The sequence below is a fragment of the Sorex araneus genome, chromosome 6 (genome assembly GCF_027595985.1).
Source record: "Sorex araneus isolate mSorAra2 chromosome 6, mSorAra2.pri, whole genome shotgun sequence".
Classification (NCBI taxonomy): Eukaryota; Metazoa; Chordata; class Mammalia; order Eulipotyphla; family Soricidae; genus Sorex; species Sorex araneus.
Genome location: NC_073307.1, coordinates 104487468 through 104507423, shown reverse-complemented (window position 1 = coordinate 104507423; position 19956 = coordinate 104487468). Strand labels below are relative to the sequence as shown.

Sequence of the window (19956 nt, the reverse complement as noted above, 5' to 3'; positions counted from 1 at the left end):
CCAAGAGTGACCCCTGTGCATTGCAGAGTGTGACCCAAAAAGAAAAAATAAATAAATAAATAAATATGTCTATCCTGCAAAATTCACTCTTTATTCATCTCACCTAAATTATCAATCATCAAGAAAACAAAGTCAAATGCTTTTCATCGTCTATATTACTGTGCATTTTACTGCCATACTTTATACATTTCAGTGATATACTTAATGTTTTCAATATTAACATTGTTACCTTAGTATTTACAAGTGGATGAGTAGATCCTCTCCCAGTTTTGCCCTCCTCTCCATAAGGGACTTACTCAACTCAGCAGGATCTCTCAGCATCCCCATCACTTAAATTGTCTTCAAGGTTTTCTCAATACTAAGTTGTTCAAGCTAGAGATGATTTCATAAGCATCACAACGTTTATAAGCTCCTGTATTAAGAAAGTAGAAGATTTTCAACTTCTGGAATCCTCAGGGAACCATAGCTATTAAGACAACCATAGCTATTAAGCTATTATAAGCTGTAATAAGCCTTTGGGACTAAGGGTTGAGTGATCTCTATGTTAAGAAGTTAGTTTTCATAGAACAGGGATTGCCAAGGGAGGTTGAAATGGTACAGGAACAGGAAAATACAGAATCTACCTATGATAACTGTGTGAGTGTATGCAGGACTTTGTAAATTTTCAATAAATATTATATTTGACTAATTTCAACCAACACTCTACAATTGTCTTCAAGCATCATGATTTGTTTTCCTCAATATACATAAGAGTTTTCTCTCCCCACAGCTTTTGTACCTAACACCCTGATACATTTTTCTTGCATTACAGTTCTTCAATTTCTTGAATGAATGTTTTATCACTAAGTCAATTAAAATTTTATCATTTCAAAGTATTCTTTTTGTTGATCTGTTCTTATTTTGTTTGGAGCCACACCTTATTGTCCTTAGGACTTAATCCTATTTTTTATAATAAATTTATTTATTTTTAATTAATGAATCACCATGAGGGTACAGTTACGGATTTGTACACATTTGTGCTTATGCTTCCCTCATACAAAGTTCGGGAACCCATCCCTTCACCAGTGCATATACTCCACCACCAGTAAACCCAGCATCCCTCCCATCCTCCCCAATTAATCCTATTTTTGAGCTCAGGAATTACTTCTAGAAGCATTCTGGGGAGTTTTTTTGGTGCAAGAGATCAAACAAAGGTCAGCAAGCGCATTATGCTGTGTACTATCTCATTCCTCTGCTGGTTCCTTCATGCGTGAGGCTTGTCTGAATGTGTGGAGAGGAGCCATGAGCATGGCTGTGGCGAGGCTCAGGAGGTCTTTGGCCTAGGGAGCTCTGCTCAGGGCAGGGAGGGAAACTGAGGCCCACTCCCTCCTAGGGGCCCCGGGTAAGACAGCCAGGCTTGGGGGCAAGAGTTCATATTAATGTCAAATTTAAACTGCACTTTCAAATATGTCATTTATTCCCAGATGGACAGAGGCTTATTAAGGGAGACTTTACGCTTAGTAATCAGAGCAAACTGGATGGTGAGAAGTTAGCTTTTTCAAAGGAGGTTGATAGCATTAATTTTCTGCTTATTTTGTTTGGGGCCCATGCCTCAGGGCTTATTCCAGGATTTATACTCATGGATCATTCCCTGAGAAGCTCAAGGAACTACACAAGGTGCTAGTAAACTGGGTCAGCCATGTGCAAGGGAAGTACCCTTCATGCTGTCCTGTTTGGCCTAAGAGGATGGATTGTTTGAATGTTATAGAATTGAGGCAATTGATTTTGAATCTATGTCATGGAAAGCAAAGAAAGTATCTGAGTTATTTTTGCTAGCTGTAAGTTTAATTATTTTTGACCTTTGTCTTCTGGAAAAAGTATGATATACCTAAATTACAGAGATTATAGGTGCATCACTATCAGGAACAACACTTATCTACAATACAGTTTTATTTATTTTTTTATTAAATTACCTACCACTAATTTTATTATTCCTAGTTCTTCTGTTTTTTGGAAAAGTATCTGTGCAACATACAACCTACTACACAAATACTTTTGTATGCTTTATATTGAATATACAAGTTATATGTTTTCTCTTAGAAAATATTATATGTTATATGAAATGGTGTTTTCATTTTTATAAGGTATTTGAATATTCTAAAATTTTTATAACATTTTAAAAATATTAATTCAATATTTGATGCATACATTTTGTAATCCTTAGTAATTTCAGTAGCATTTGCTTATAAAAGGGTTTTTTTCATACTAGATACATGTTACTTTTTTTTTCTTTGCTTTTTGGGTCACACCCAGTGATGCACAGGGGTTACTCCTGGCTCTATACTCAGAAATTACTCCTGGTGGTGCTGGGGGACCATATGGGATGCTGGGAATCAAACCCGGGTCGGCTGTGTGCAAGGCAAAAGTCCTACCCACTGTGCTATCACTCCAGCCCCTACATGTTACCTTATTGAATTAATTATTTTCTTTCTACTATATGACTATTATTCATAGTATGCGTCTCCAAGGTCTATAATACATGACAATTACTTTATCATTGTTCCACTTGGTTTTAGATTTTCCTCAATTTCTTTTCTCATTGTATCACTGTCATCCTGTTGCTCATCAATTTGCTCAAGTGGGCACCAGTAACGTCTCCATTGTGAGACTTGTTACTGTTTATGGCATATTGAATATGCCACGGGTAGCTTGCCAGGCTCTGCCATGCGGGCGAGATACTCTCAGTAGCTTGCTGGGCTCTCCCAGAGGGGCAGAAGAATTGAACCCGGGTCGGCCTTGTGCAAGGCAAACTCAACTGTTTGCTGTGCTATTGCTCCAGCCCCACCACCACATAACTGAATATAAATTTCAATTAATAGGTAAGCAGAAATACATTCCAATTACTTGGTTCATTAGCCATTATCTCAAGTGGTTGGCAGCTATCCTTGTTTTAAAATGCAAAACCAGGTACATATACATCATGATTAGTAAACTTGAAGAAATCTGAATGTAAACCACACATAATATACTATAAACATCAAGTTATTGAATATTATATATTGATTATAAAAAATGACTGATTTGGGAGATAAAATGCTCAAATGCCAAGTCTACAATACATTTTCCAAAGACAGATCAATAATGGTTTGGGCACTAAAAGATATACATTTATTATACATGTTCGTGACAATATATGTATGTACATATATGTTTAAAAATAAACTAAATATAAAAATATGAATAACTGGTGTTTCTAAGTGAAGAGCACATGGATGTGTTAATTTTATTTCTGTAATATTTGAAATGTTTTAAAACATAAATGTTATGAAACAAGGAAGAGAAAAAGAAGTTCTATTTTATAAAAAAAAAAATTCTAGTTTGGGCCACCTCCAGCTCTGTTTGTTCAGAGTTTCTCAAAGCAGGACTCCTACCTATGTGGTTCCAGGGACCAAATCGCATGCAAGAAGTCAGATGCATGAAGGCAAGCACCCACAGTATTCTCTCTCTCTCTAGTCCCTGGAATCTTATTTTTAAAAAGTGTCCCAAGAATATAACAACCAACTACAATATATAAACATCATTTAGATTCTAATCTGAACTGTGGAAAAAAGACAGAAAAGTTGAGTATTTCTCAACTAATATAGAATATTGCCAATTTTTAAATAGTTTGTTGTTATGCTAGGATTTACGTCATAATCCTATACATACACATCATAAAGTGTTTATAAATAAAGATGAAATAGTACCTGAGATGTTTTAAAACAATGGGGGAAGGAGTAGGTGGAAAAAATGCTGGCTGAGAACTATATGATATTTCACGATGCTATCTCACTGCTATTAACTTCCCATAACAACAACAACAAAAAAAACTTGAAGCTGAAGAATACAGCAGGTAAGGATCTTGCCTTGCACCAGGCTATTAGGAGTTTGATCCCTGGCATTCCAGATGGTCCCCTGAGCACCACCAGAAGAAAAAAGTAAGCCCTGAGCAACACTGGCTATTGCCCCCATTAAAAAATGGTAAAGAAAATATACTGACTGAGTTAGTTGTCTCATCAAATGTGGTGTGCTACTTATGATACATCAGTGACAAAGTATGAGGTGTCGCACAGCTTCAAAGGCGACCATGCACTCCAGGAATCCTAAAATTTTAAATAGGGTGCTGGAGCTGGAGTTAAATTTTTAAATAGATGGTTATTTGGGGGTCATCTCTGCAGTGTGTTGCTCTGTTCCAGGATTTACTTGTGAGTCTCTAGATCATGGCCATTAATGAGCTTTCTGTAATTTCATGTTTAGCTTTATAATATCATTTTTCTGATGGTAGTTTATAAGAGGTATGTATGATAGATCTCCAGGCATATTCATTTCCAAAACCATATGCATTTATTGAATCCACAATGATCCAATTAAAAAAAAATCTAATCACAAACACACACAGAATACAGGCTTCTCCAGAGAGGAAATAAGGAAACAAAGAAATAGACACAAGAAAGTGAGACACATGTTCAAGGGTGAGCATGGACTTAAAGACTCTTTGGCGGCCTGGAGCAATACCACAGTGAGTAGGGCATTTGCCTTGCACGTGGCTGACTCAGATTGGATTCCCAGCATCCCATATGGTCCCCTGAGCACCGCCAGGAGTAATTCCTGAGTGCAGAGCCTGGTGTAACCCCTTTGCATCACCAGGTGTAACCCAAAAAGAAAAAAAAAAACTAAATAATTTTTTAGAAGACTCTTTACAAGTTTATTAAGGGATGTTCTAAATCCCTAATTTCCATGTTTTGTTTTGTTTTTTAACTTCGGAATTTTGGCAGTGTCCCAGTTGAAGTTTATGATAATAATTGTACAAGGATTTTGCCAGCACCCTCTGCTCAGATTCAAATGTTGACCTGAATTTGCTATATATCTTTTTTCCTCTCTAGATCTGTCAGTTTTGGGTGGTCTCGCTTTACAGTGACTGGTATGGTGTCTCATATGCCTAAAACTTTGAAGCATGTATTTCCCAAGGGCATTTCATTTCAGAACTGTATCACTACCTGGTAATGTGCCACTAAATCTCAGCTTACTTAAGCCTGACACTAGAGAGTCCTTGATGTTCAGCTCCATACCAGTAATAAATAATAATAAATTTTTCTAGTTGTTCCAGTTACCAATTTTTTAGTTAAAGTCTGGGATCTCATCAGACATTGCATTCAGTTGTATCTTTCTGGTCTGCTCAGATTTGGACATAGTGAAAAGTGAACGTACGGGATTTTGGCATTTCATATTCATTTGGTTCTAAAGGAGAACGTGCTCTTGAAAGAAGAAAGTATCTGTAGTCTGGTTTAGCAAGTCCCCATTTTTTCCCCTCACCTATGTAAATAGCTCACTAATCTGAAACTGCCTCATAGGTATCCCCCTTCCTTTTTTTTCCTTCTACAGTTTTTTTCATACAACATACCCAACCACTAGAGATATTACATTTTTAAATTTTGTTTTTATAAAGTTGTTCACAATGACTACATTTAATATTCAGACACCAGTCCCACCACCATATTTCAGATATTTCCATCCCAAACCCAAAACCCTGTCCCCAGAGCAAAACCAAATTAATTTATTTTGTATTGTTTGTTTTGAATAACCCGCTAAAAATGATCCAAAAAAGGTTTCTTAGAGGAAAATGTGTGAAGATTGTTATATTTCACCCAGGAGCCATTAAGCCCTTCTATAAGAAATTAGTAACATGTTAAAAGTTGAGCCTTGTGTGCTTATATATATTTCTACAAATATATTTCCCCCTAAGATTAGTTGCCATCTACTTTGAACCCAATCAAATGTGCTTTGATTCTCTGATATATTAGTGGTGTAAAGTATGAAATGTTGTGGCTGCACAGTTCAGGAATAGATTCATTCCTGTGTGAGTATCGTGTGAGCATGTGGAGAGCGGCCATGAGCACGGAGTCAGTTGAGTTCTGGAGGTTTTCGACTGCTTGGTCTGGCTGCGTGGAGGCGGGGAGGAGACATTACATTTTTGTTGACCCTCACAGTGCCTATTCTATCCAAAAGAAAATTTTTCTAATTTTCTGACCAGCACTTTTACTTTACTGCCATATTGGCATTTTCATTAACGATCATCTCTTTCGTGATTAGAGCAAATGTAGTAGAAATCCACTTTTGCAAAAAAAGTATGTAGTGCTTGCAGGCATACACAATACTGCTCAAATTTCTTGCTTTCTAGTGAAATATCTTTAATAATTTACTTTTCTCTTTTCTCTCAGAAATCTGCTTCTCTCTCTCTCCCAGTATGTATTTTTCATGTAAAACCTACAAAATAATTTTAAATAAGTTTTGTTCTCTGTCTCTCTTTCGTTTTGGAATCACATCCAGTGGTGCTCCTGGCTCAGCACTCAGGAATCACTCCTGATAGTGCAATGGGATGACAAGGATCAAACCAGTGTCAATTGCAAGCAAGGCAAACACCCTATCTGTTGTACTACTGATCCAGTCCTTATTTTGGTTCTTTTGACTTAAATATGCAATGCAGTTTGGAAAGTTAAAATTTTAGACAGTCTCGTACTTAGAATCATCTGCACCTAAGAAAGAACTCTTTTGTTTGGAATTAAAGTGAAAACATAATCTAAAGAATGGATGATGTGGAGTTTTTTGTTGTTGGTCTTGTTTTTGCTTTTGGCTTTCTGGGTCACATCTGGTGATGCTCAGGGATTACTCCTGGTTCTGCACCCAGAAATTATTCCTGGCAGTGCTCAAGGGACCACATGGAATTCCGGGAAACAAACACTGCTTTGCCCCAAGCAAGGGAAGAGTTCTACCTTCTGTAACTGCTCCAGCCCCTGTTGTTGGTTTTTGTTTTGGTTTTTATTTTTTTTGGTGGTGGTGGTGGTGCAGAGGGAAGCCCACACTCAACAATTTCTTTTATATAAATTTATTAGTTCTTGTGGTTTTTGTTATGGAGTTATTTCAGGATTTTAATTCTCTTCCTTGAGATAAATTTAATTCTGAAATGAAATAAAAAGTTATCCGAAAGGACACTTGGGAAATCAAGAGTAATGAAATTTTAACCTTGTCTCTATATAGTTTATAACTTTTTTAAAAAAAAATTTATTAGTGAATCACCATGAGGTACAGTTACAAGCTTATGAAATTTCATGTTTGTGTTTCAGAACTGTTTACTTAAAATTTATTAAAAATAACTTTTTAAAATTATTTTTCTATATTATTTCTATTTATTAGGATACCTTACCTATAATATTACTTACACTGCCTTTGTTTATACTTTTCAGAATTATTTAAATTAGTACTTGTATAAACATAGTTTATTGGGGTTTCTGTTTCCTTTGATTTCATTTCTGGTTTCCCTTCAAAGAAAGAAGGTAAGTGTTACAAATTAATTTGTTTTTTGCCTGCTCATATTTCTTAAAAAATTAGAACTGAAAGATTCTGAGTTATAGTTAATGACTATATTTTGGACTTTGCTTTTCTGTATTGATCAAGTTCTGTAAATGAGACATTCGCCTAAAAGAATTTCATAATAAGCAAGATTTTTTGATACATGTTTTAATCCTAATTTATATGGAAGATAAAATCTTGTACTGTGAAGTCTAGATAAGGTAATTTGTCTAAAGTTTGTTTCTGATATTAACTCCTCTCGAAGAAAAGGAAACAGATAAACTTTTCTTCATAGGTTATCTTAAATATCAAACATGCATTTTATTTAATTCATGATAAAATCTGGAGAATCAAGTCCATTTTCCTTCAGCATAATATTTGTGTAGTTGTCATGTTCATTACAATATTTGTTAACTATTTGTTACTTTTGAAATGTTGCTGAACTTCACTAATGTTTAGTTGTAACATAGAATTGTGAGCTTCTTTTCAAATCTGAACGGAGACTATTATGATAAGCTATTTAAATGAAGTAAATTCCATCTTACTAGCTCTCCCAGAATCAGTAATCTGAAGTACTTTAAAGTTAGGAAGTAATTATGAAAACAAATGTATATTTTCTTTGTTTTTTTTCTTTCTTTCTTTCTTTTTTTGCTTTTTGGATCATACTTGGCGATGCATGGGTTACTCCTGGCTCATGCATTCAGGAATTACTTCTGGTGGTGCTCAGGGGACCATATAGGATGCTGGGAATTGAACCTGAGTTGGCCACTTTCAAGGAAAACACCCTACCTGCTGTGCTATCGCTCTAGCCCCACAAATGTGTATTTTCTTTGAACGGGCATTACACCATTTATTCACTTTCATAAAACTATTGCACATCAAGTGTGGCATGACATTATATAATGTGTCATCTTCAGAATGGAGAAAATTTATAGTAAGATTAAAACAAAAGGGAAGATGATTCTAAGTATGAGTGAGCCCCAAAGTTTTAACTGATAATATCTTTAAGAATCCTTGGTGGATCTGCTTTGTCTTAACACTATAAATAATTGGATTTAGTACTGGTGGAACTAATAGGTAAATATTGGCCATTGTTATGTGAATGATGGGGGAGGAATGCTTTGCATAGCGATGTACTAATGAAAGCCCTATCATTGGCACATATAGAATGAGCACAGCACAAATGTGGGAGGCACATGTATTAAGAGCTTTGAGCTTCCCTCCCTTAGATGCAATGCCTAGCACTGAGCGAAGGATAAAAGCATAAGATACAAAGATTCCTAGAGAATCTATACCGAAATAGAATACAACAACAAACAAGCCAAATAAAATGTTGAAGGAAATATCAGAGCAGGCTAACCGAATGATATCTTGATGCAAACAGAAAGAGTGGGAGAGATTATGGGAACGACAAAAGGAAAATGTAGGAATACGAACAAGAATCACAGGAGGGGCAATAGAGCATCTGATTATAATGAGAACCCCTATGTAGATTATGCGCTGTGGAGTGAGTTTGCTGGAATATCTCAAGGGATCACATATGGCAACATACCGATCAAATGCCATGGCTAGGAGCACAGCTGACTCCATCAGAGAAAAGGTGTGAATAAAATACATCTGGAATATACAGATATTCATCTCAATCTCCCTAGCATCAAGCCAAAAGACTCTCAGCACAGTGGGTAGGGTAGAAATAGACATGCCCATGTCAGTGATGGACAGCATGGACAGGAAGTAGTACATGGGCTCATGGAGACTCTTATCAGTGTGGATGACATGCAGAATTGTACAGTTGCCCACAATTCCAATCAAGTATAGAACACAAAAGGGGATGGAAATAAGGTGATGAACATTCTCATAGCCAGGAATCCCAGTGAGGAAGAATAAAGTAGATGATTCAATAGAAGAATTAGTGCTTCCAACAAGGCTGTCCCAAGAAACCATTTTTCTATTATGTAAATGTGGACTCCTAGAAAGAAAAAAAATGCTGTTAAGAAGCTACAAATTCATTCTCCGTTATTTTTCTTAATTCATCACTTACTATTTCTAATTCATTGCACAATAACTATAGTTACAAAAATGATTTTGAAAGTTAGTCTTTTAATATAGTATTGAGTAATCTTTTAAATAAATTGTAGCTCTTACAAAGTGTGAATTATTTAATTTAAATTTAATTTTTATAAAGATTTTCACAACATTTGATTACGTTTAATACTCAAACACAAATCCCACCAACATTACACCTTCCCACCACCATATTTCCATCTTGTACCCCAAATCTTGTCCCCAAAGTAGAACCAAAGTAATTTTAAATGTTAATTCTTGGGGCTGGAGCAATAGCATAACAGGCCAACCCAGGTTCAATTTCCAACACCCCATATACCCCAAAGACTGCCAGGAGTAATTCCTGAGTGCAGAGCAAGGAGTAACCCCTGAGCATGGCTGGCTGTGACCCAAAAGGCAAAAAAAAAAGAAAGTAAATTTTCAATCTTGAAATATTTTAGAATGCCTTTTCAATTTCCTAACTTTTAATAGAAAATCCTATTTTAACTAATATTTTAATATATGAATTAATTTAAATTCTTTTTTGATTCATAATATAATTCCATTTATATTTATTTATGATATTATATTAAAATATCTTACAAGACATAGACTTCTCTTTATAAAACATTTCCTGATCAAAGAGATAGCATAGGAGGTACGGCACTTACATGGATATAGCCAATTTTATTTTGATCCTTGGCATGACATTCCTCAGAATGTCAGCAATGAGGTCTAAGTATTGTTATGTGTGGCCACAAAACAAACAAATCAAACATTTTTATTTTCTATAACATGAACATTTGGTAGAAATATTTTAGAAGGAATGCTAGGCAGAACTTAGGTAACAAATACCCTGAATTACTTTTGTTTGTTTGTTTGTTTGTTTTTGTTTTCCCATTTGAGACATTCACAAGATTACACCTCACATAATCTCCAGAAAAATTCCTTTACAGGCGCTCATGCTTCTAAAAACTATAGTTTTATTAAGTGAACTATTATTTATTTTAATTATAGAAATACAATTTCCTGTATGAGTCATACTTGCTTATTTTGTGTCACTGAAAATTACAATTTCCTGTTGGTGGGGGGTGAGGGAGTTTGTGGCCACTCAGGTGGCACTCAGGTTTCTTCCTGACTCTGTGCTCTGGGGTCTGAATGTGGTGCCAGGGAAAGAAGCAGGATCAGCTACATGCAAGGCAAGTGCCTTATCTCCTGCACTAGCCCTTGGTTTCACTTTTTTTCTTTTTTCAAAATGTTTCTATCTGTGATGTAACAGTGAGCTTACTATTTTGATGATTATATATTGTAAATGAGAGTCCCATGACATCAAACAAAGGCAAATTATAGGTAAGTAGACTAAGACTTAGAGAGTTCAATGATTTGTCCAAGGTCACAGCTTCATTGTATCTGTATTAATGGTCAGACTTAGGGTTCTGCTGATTTAGATGGGAATTCTTAAGCTTTTGTTTCACCTATCTGGCTGCTGCTGGCATGGAGCTATCTTAGCATCTCAAAGCTTCAGTGCTTTAGGCCTGTCTACTACTAAAGGCAGAAAAATATCAAAAGCAACAAAACTAGTTCCTTTAGAAACTTAAAAATTTCAATATTTTACATATCTGTACCTATACCCCTAGGGAATTAAGCACAATTGTGGTAAAGCATCTGAGATGGTTCCTAAAACACCCTCTATTCAACAAATTGTGGCTTTACCCTGATGACTAAGTGATTTTTGCATAAAATTTATTTTACTATTACTAAAAACTACCACATACTTTAAGAAAAATGAATACCATTATCCAGTTTCTTAACAATCTGTAAGTTATATTCCTACTCTAATATTTCAGATCACTTTTAGGACCCTTTAACTCTTCAATACAGATCTTAGGTTAGCCACTAGAAGTCTATAAGATCCACAAGACATATATTACACATATAGTAGACAAAGATTTAGAAATGCCTGTCATCAAGCAAATGAAAGAACCATAATCTTTAGAAACTAAACCCCTTCTTACAAAACTTTTATATCTTCTACTGAAGCATTTTAACACTGTCACTGTCACTATATTCAGAAAATATACTGGTCCATTCCTTGCTGTCTCTTTAACATACACTAGGTATAAGTGATGCATAAAATTTATAAAAGATCCATTAGACTCAGACTGTGCACCATTTGAAAAAGGCATTACTGAGAGTAATTCCAAGCATCTTCTGGAATTCATGCCTCATTTTACCTGAGCAGGTGCTAACTTCTCACATTTCTGAAATAATTTATAAAAAATGATAAGCATAGAAGAAAACTTGGAATTAAGTGCAAAAATAAGAAGCATTACCTGGGCAGGGAAGTTATGAAGAAGCAAAGTTGGAAGAAGTTCTGCAGTAAGAACCCATCCCTGAAAAGTTGTGGATCAGAGAATGCCAGTGGGTAGAAAGAAGATATCAGCTCTGCTTTGATATTTAATTTAGCTTACAGTGACAGTCCATCAGCATCCTTTTGGTATTTAAGCACAATTGATTGAATTGTCCCAGACAGAAGGAGGTGAGGGAGAAGTGAAAAGAATTTACCAAGCTGCAAATTACCTTGAGAACTGCTAGCACTATTAAAAAGTAACAAAAACAAAACAAAAATTAAAAACACCTCTATTTTGTCCTTCTTTTGTTTGTTTGGGGGCAACACCAAGGGTGGTGCTCAGGTTTATTCCTGACTCTGCAATCAGATCACTCTTGGTGAAACTCAAGGATTCTAGGGATTCTACCTATGCGGTCCCCAGCACCACAGCTGTGCAATTGCTCCAGTCTTTCAATTTCTTTTTTCTTTTTGGATCACACCTGGCGATTCACAGGGGTTACTCCTGGCTCTGCACTCAGGAATTACACCTGAGAGTGCTCAGGGGACCATATGGGATGCTAGGAATCGAACCCGGGTTGGCCACGTGCAAGGCAAATGCTCCAGCCCCAGATTCTTGCAATTCTTAATGTAGGAGTGAGAGTCTGGATATGGAATAAAATGTATACATATTTATTATGAGAAAATTATAAACAGATAAATGAATGGTTTCATTTTTAAGAATTGTATCATTATTTAAGCATTTATACATTATATAATTTCAGATCTCCAGGTTATGATCCCTGAGTATAGAACCAGGGGTAAACCCTTAGCATTGCTGGGTGTTGACCAACGCCCCCCGCCCCGGCATTATTAAAAAATTATAAGAACACAACAAGACTCAGAAAAAAATTTCTCACCTCTCTATAATTAACATCCCAGGGACAGAGAGACAGTACAGCAGGTGAGGTATTTTTCTTGCACGCAGCCAACCTGGGTTCAATTCCTAGTACCACTTATGGTCCCTGAGTTCAACAAACAGTGAACCCTAATACGGAACACCTGAGCACAGAGAGAACCCTGAGCACAAAGCACTCACTGAGTATGGCCCAAAAGAGATAAGCAAAATTCCTACTACCTCACTTAAATTAAAATCATTTAAACTAACTCCGTGATCTCTATTCACCCAATCTAAATGAATCCCTCTGCCCTTATGAAAGAGGCTCTGCTCTTTTTTCCACACATTAGATTATTTTCATGTTGTTTTCTCTTCACTCCCTTTCCTCCATACCATTGTGCCCTTATGCCCATATCCACTATATTTTACTTTCAAACATTTTCAGTTTTTTGTTCTGACCTCAAAGCACAGAACTGTTAACCTTGGATCACCAAATTATTGAAAGTCATTTCTTCTTTTTCTCTGTATGTTAAAAAGTTCCTTCCTATCAATCTATTCAAGTACCTCTATCAACTTAGTAAAACATTCACATCTTACATATGAGTTTTATTTTGCTATATTATACATGTCTATTCTGCAAAATTCACTCTTTATTCATCTTACCTAAATTTTAATCACCAAGTAAACAAAGTCAACTTCTTTTCAGTGTCTACATTTCTGTGCATTTTACTGTCATATTGTTTATTTTTCAATGATATGCTTAATGTTTTCAATATTAATATTATTACCTTAGTATTTACAAGTGAATGAGTAGATCTTCTCCCAGTTTTGCCCTCCTCTCCATAAGGGTCTTACTCAACTCAGCAGGATCTCTCAGTGTCCCCATCACTTAATTTGTCTTTAAGGTTTTCTCAATACTAGGTTGTTCAAGTTGGAGATGGTTTCATAAGCATCACAGAAGTTTATATATAAGCTTATGTATCTGAGATAGTAGAAGACTTTCAGGTACAGGAATCCTGAGGGAACCCTAGCTATTAAGACAACACATGCTGTAATAAGCCTTGGGAGTAAGGGATGAGTGATCCATATGTTGAGAAGTTAGAGTTTTCTTAGCACAGGGTTTGCCAAGGGAGAGTGAAATGGTACAGGAACAAGAAAACACAGAATCTACCTATGATAGCTGTGTGAGTGTATGCAGTACTTCATTAATTTTCAATAAATATTGTATAAGACTAATTTTAACCAATACTCTAGAATTGTTTTCAAGCATCATTTTTTCCTCTCAATACCCCACAGCTTTTGTACATAACACTCTGATACATTTTTCTTGCATTACATTTCTTCAATTTCTTGAGTGAATGCTTTATTTTCTAAGTCTTAATTAAAATTTTTATCATTTCAAAGTGTTCTTCTTGTTGATCTGTTGTTATTTTGTTTGGAGGCCACATCCTGTTGTCCTTACGACTTTATCCTATTTTTGAGCTCAGGAATTACTTCAAGAAGCATTCTGGGAAGTACTTGTGGTACCAGAGATCAAACCCAGGTCAGCAAGCACATTATGCTCTGTACTATCTCATTGGCCCCTCTTCAAATATTCTTTCTGAGTCACATCAGATCAGGCCTCTGGAGAGAGGTCAGGAATGCAATTGTCTCTCAACAGTCCACCAGCGAATTCCAACTGCCCACGTGCCCCATCACTCAACTGTGCTCCTTGGTCAACACATTGCTTCACCTCTTCATAACACACTGTAAACATACAAACAACTCAAACCATAGAGTCCTTAAGCACATAACAACAAACAAGAAACAACTCCAAAGTATAAAGGTCACAATAGTAAACCCACCCAGAAGCCCATTAGCTTAGTCAATGAAGACACAACCCTAGGTGACCCAACCAATAATAATGAGCTGTATAGCCTCTCTCTCTGATAAGGAATTTAGAATGGAATTGTTGAGGATGCATACATATGTCAAAGAAACAACGGAATACAACACCAATAAAATACAAGATAATATGAGAGCAGAAATAAGGAAAACACAAACAAAAGAAGTGCAAGCAGAAATGACAGATCTGAAAATCCTGTTAGGTTATATGAGAAACTCACTGGAAGGCCTCAGCAGCAAACTAAAAACTGCTTAGGACAGAATCAGTGAGCTCCAAGATGTGATGCAGAGAATCTCTAGACTACAGCAAAAGATATAAAAGAGACCCCAAATAAACAAATAGATGACAAGATAACACCGGGATGAATTTAAGAGGAACAAACTAAGAATAATTGGGGTTCCAGATGGATCCCTGATGAAGTAACTGTCAAAGCTATCATTGCCAAGAAGTTCTCAGAGCTCAAGAGTGCATGCATGCAGATCCAGGAGGCCTGAAGTGTACCAGCTAAAAGAAATTAAAATAAAAATGCCACAAGACACATCTTAATCAGAATGAAGAAACCATAAATAGAGACAGAATACTGAAAGCAATAAGATCAAACAAGGACATTCCTTACAAAGGGGAATCCTTAAACTTTACCTCAGATTTATCAGACAAAACCCTTTGGGCTGAAGACAGTGGTGGCATATAGTGAAAAAACTCAATGAAATAAACGTCTCACCAAGAAATCTTTATCCAGCCAGACTATCATTTAGACTTGAAGAAACATCGCATACCTTCACAGATAAACAACTCAGGAAATTCTTAGACACAAAACCGTTGTTACAACAACTAAACAAACTACTATAAGGTTGAGAGAAGCCCCACAAACACACCAAACTTCTGCTGAAAGATAATCACTGTATCACTGTCATCTCCTTGTTCGTCCATTTACTCGAGCGGGCACCAGTAACGTCTCTGTTATACTCAGCTCTGAGATTTTAGCAGCCTCTCCTATCTTGTCTTTCTCAAGGATTGGAGGCTCTTTCAGGGTCATGAGAATGAGGCCTATTGATACTGTTTTTGGCATATAGAATTTGCCAAGGGTAGCTTGCTAGACTCTGGTGGGTGGGATACTCTCAGTAGCTTGCCGGGCTCTCCAAGAGATATGTATATTTCTTTTAGGATAATAATCTCTCATAATAATAATCTCTCTCAATGCACCATTAAGTGGCACAGAATGACAGTATTGACTAAAAAATGGAACCCAACACTGCTGTCTGCAAGAAACACTTTTAAACAGAATAAACACAGACTCAATATTAATGTATGAAAAACAATACTTCAAGCAAATAATACCCTCAAAATGACAGAGTGGCTATATCAAGATCAGGCAACATAGACTCAGACGGAAGAATGTTGTTTATAACAAATAGTAAAGGCCATTTTTTTTAAAGATCAAAGGACCTATACAACAGGGAGAAATCCACTACTAAACATATATGCACCTAATGAGGGACCAGCAAAATACTTAAAACAACTACTCATAGAATTGAAGAAAGACATTGTTAGCCATAAAAGAATAATTGGAAATTTCAACACCACTTTATCACCTCTTCATAGGTCAACTAAATTGAACAAATTTACAACTGTGTATCTCACTGAGAAAAAGAAAATGCATCGGAAAAGTCAGCTTGAAATCAGACTTATATCAATCCAGTATAATCAACATTTAATAGTAAATTCTATGCAAAATATAATCAACTTTTCAGTGGAGAAATATCTATAGCATTGCACATTCATGCTCCTGGCCAGGCCAACCATCCAGGAAGACCACACAGGCAGAAGCATCTTCCTTGTCCCTATACAAACTCATCATAGTGAGAATAAACATGATAACTATCTGTATACTTACAAATAAAGCTGCTACAGGTGAAGGAATGTTCATATTTTGTGTGTGAAAAAAAAACTCTGAAATTTGATTGACCTTGGATTGACCGAACAAAGTCAGATTTGACAGTGACAATTTTACCAAGTCAGAATTGACTGGCAAATTTACCAAGCAATAATGAAGAAATGTAATAATATGTTTTATTAACAGCATTCTCAGGATTTTGGTTTGATAGTAACAATCAAACCAAAGGACATTTGGTGAATGATAATAATATTTATAATACTGAAAGTACCTGATAGTGATTTAATTGCATCTTCCCATAGATATTTTGCAGTCAATGTAAAAAGTACATTTAATTGCTGATAAAAACACAACATTGTAGTTTAAATAAAATGGGCAAAGAAAATAGTGTGAGTTATTTGAGAACCAGAGGAGATTTTGAGATATTGACTGTGGGTGTATGTTTAGAATGGTATTGCAATTAAATCCATTTTCTATGGGAATATTGACTTTTGAATTGTCTAAGTGCAGTATTATATGCTGTTTGTTTCAATATTACATATCTTTTCTGGTGTTGGGGGCTTTCTTATATAGCAATCTCTTTCTCCCTCCCTCTCCATCTATCTCACAGTTTCTTCCTTTCTCTTCCATCCTTCCTCCCTTTCTTCTTTTTTCTTCTTTTCTTTCTTTCCCATCTTCCTTTCTTCCTTTCTTCCTTTCTTCCTTTCTTCCTTTCTTTCTTTCTTTCTTTCTTTCTTTCTTTCTTTCTTTCTTTCTTTCTTTCTTTCTTTCTTTCTTTCTTTCTTTCTTTCTGTCTGTCTTTTTCTTTCTGTCTATTTTTAATTAATAGTTTATTTTTAATTAGTGAGTCAACGTGAGGGTAAGTTACAGATTTATACATTTTTGTGCTCATGTTTCTCCCTTACAAAGTTCGATAACCCATCCCTTCACCAGTGCCCATTATCCACCACCAGTAAACCCAACATCCCTCCCCCCCTCCCCAGTCCCGTCTCCCCCCACCCCACACTGCCACTATGGCAGGGTATTCCCTTTTGTTCTCTCTCTCTGATTAGGTGTTGTGGTTTGCAATAAAGGTGTTGAGTGGCCATTGTGTTCAGTCTCTAGTCTATATTCGGCCTGCATCATCTTTCCCCCACATGACCTCCAACCACATTTTACTTGGTGTTCCCTTCTCTGAGTTGCCCAGAATGAAAGACCAGCCTCCAAGCCATGGAGACAACCTCCTGGTACTTATTTCCACTATTCTTGGGTGTTAGTCTTATAGTCTGTTCTGTCTTTCTCTCTCTTTCTTTCTCTCTTTCTTTCTCTCTTTCTCTCTCTTTTTATTTCTCTTTCTCTCTCTTTCTTTCTCTCTTTCTTCTCTCTTTCTTTCTTTCTTTCTTTCTTTCTTTCTTTCTTTCTTTCTTTCTTTCTTTCTTTCTTTCTTTCTTTCTTTCTTTCTTTCTTCCTTCCTTCCTTTCTTTCTCCCTTTCTTTCTTTCTTTCTTTCTTTCTTTCTTTCTTTCTTTCTTTCTTTCTTTCTTTCTTTCTTTCTTTCTTTCTTTCTTTCTTTCTTTCTTTCTCTCTCTCTCTCTCTCTCTCTCTCTCTCTCTTTCTTTCTTTCTTTCTTTCTTTCTTTCTTTCTTTCTTTCTTTCTTTCTTTCTTTTTCTTTCTTTCTCTTCCCTCTCTTTGTGTCTCCATTCACTGAAACATGCTAAGGTGTTACTAAATAACTAGGAAATGTATCCATTCTCAATGTTTTGGAGTCATTCTCTCTGGTGCTCAGGTACACACCCAATGAGGTTTAGGGCACAATGCAGTGCTAGGGTTCAAATCCAGTCCTCCTACGTGTAAAGCATGCACTCAAGTATTTTTGAGATATCTTCCTGATATTTTTACTTTGCAATCTCACCCATTCACTCAGCCATCACTTCTGATGATGCTTGTTGAACCATGCAATTCATTGCATCACACCAAAGTTTTTTGCATATAAAGCATATACCTCTGCCTTTCAAATACTTTGTCTTAACCAAAATGGTTATTAAATTGTTTTTTACTATGGATGGTGAAAATTACATCTCAAAAATCAATAAATAAATCTTTATCCTACTTATCTTTTTTTTACATTTTCTTTAAAATATTCAGAAGACGAATACGTATCTGATGGGTCTTGATGCAGTAGATAACTGGATTGAACACAGGAGGAACCAACAAGTAAACATAGCTCATGATGACATGAACCACAGATGGAAGATGCTTCCCAAATCGGTGAATGATGGACACCCCGAACATGGGAACATAGACCAGCAGCACAGCACAGATGTGGGAAACACAGGTATTAAGAGCCTTGACTCGTTCTTCCTGGGAAGCAATGCTGAGAACTGTGGCCAGGATCTTCACATAGGAGAGCAAGATGAGCACAGAATCAAATCCAAACGTCATGATAATTACAATGAGTCCTAAAAAGCTGTTAATACGGTGATCAGAACAAGAAAGTTTAATAATATCTGGATGCAGACAATAAGAATGGGAAAGTACATTGGCCTCACAAAATTTGAGTTTCTTAATGTGAAAAGGGGCTGGCATGATAATAATGATAGCCCGCAATGCAAATCCGACTGATATTTTCACAATGGTAGAATTGTTTAGGATGACAGTATATCTAAGAGGATTGGATATAGCTACATAACGATCAAAAGCCATAATCAGTAAGATACCTGACTCCATCATGGAGAAGATATGGATAAAGTACATCTGAGTAAGACAAGCATCAAAGCGTATTTCACGAGAATTGAACCAGAAAACCTTAAGGATTGTAGGCAAGGTGGTGGCACAGAGACCTAAGTCACTTGCTGCCAGCATTGAAAGAAACAAATACATCGGTTCATGAAGTGACTCTTCTAGAAAGATCACTACTAGTATGGTGCTATTGCTGATGACAGCAATTAGATATAAAACACAGAAAAGGATAGAAATCTGAGGATGATAAGCTTCCAATCCAGAGAAACCAGAAAGCAGCAAATATTGTAAATCACTGCTGTTGGAAAGTCTCAAAATAGATGCATTGAAGTTCTTAATCTTCATTCTAAAGTGACAAATAGTAAAATATTTTATTATTGTGATAATTATGAAAAATTAATTTTACCACATATTTTCACTCTGCTTACACTGAGAGTGCAGCTTAAATAAGCTTAAAATGACATCTATAGAATCTATCATCAGAGGCATGTGATTCTAAACACAAGCCTTAGTTTTAAGAAATACAGGTAAATAGAAGCACAAGTCACAATTTCAGTTTTATGATTTATATATGTAATTTCTTATATACATTTATTTTGCATACATCAACTTATTAGATTTATTATAACACAATTTATATTATGTCTGTAAGCTTCTGGACAAGCAAAAAACTTTTCTAATTTTTCCATAGCTACATAGAATTTTCATTGATGGGAAAAATAAATATCAATTAACACAAGTTTAACATAATCATAAAGAAATGGTATTAAACATAAAATTTTTTAAATTCTGCCGTCAGAGAGGTAGTACAGAGGTTAAGGTACTTG

At 35.8% G+C, this 19956-nt stretch overlaps 2 protein-coding genes across 2 annotated transcripts; both read right to left on the bottom strand.

Moving 5' to 3' along the window:
• Positions 1-8328: 8328 nt before the first annotated feature.
• On the bottom strand, positions 8329-9309 carry LOC101537061 (olfactory receptor 51G1-like). The gene has a single exon (XM_004618328.2). It carries the CDS (start codon positions 9307-9309, stop codon positions 8329-8331), a length of 981 nt encoding a protein of 326 aa, XP_004618385.2.
• A 9202-nt stretch (positions 9310-18511) lies between these two features.
• Positions 18512-19474, bottom strand: LOC101559443 (olfactory receptor 51G1-like). The gene has a single exon (XM_055143642.1). It carries the CDS (start codon positions 19472-19474, stop codon positions 18512-18514), a length of 963 nt encoding a protein of 320 aa, XP_054999617.1.
• Between the last annotated feature and the right edge of the window lie 482 nt (positions 19475-19956).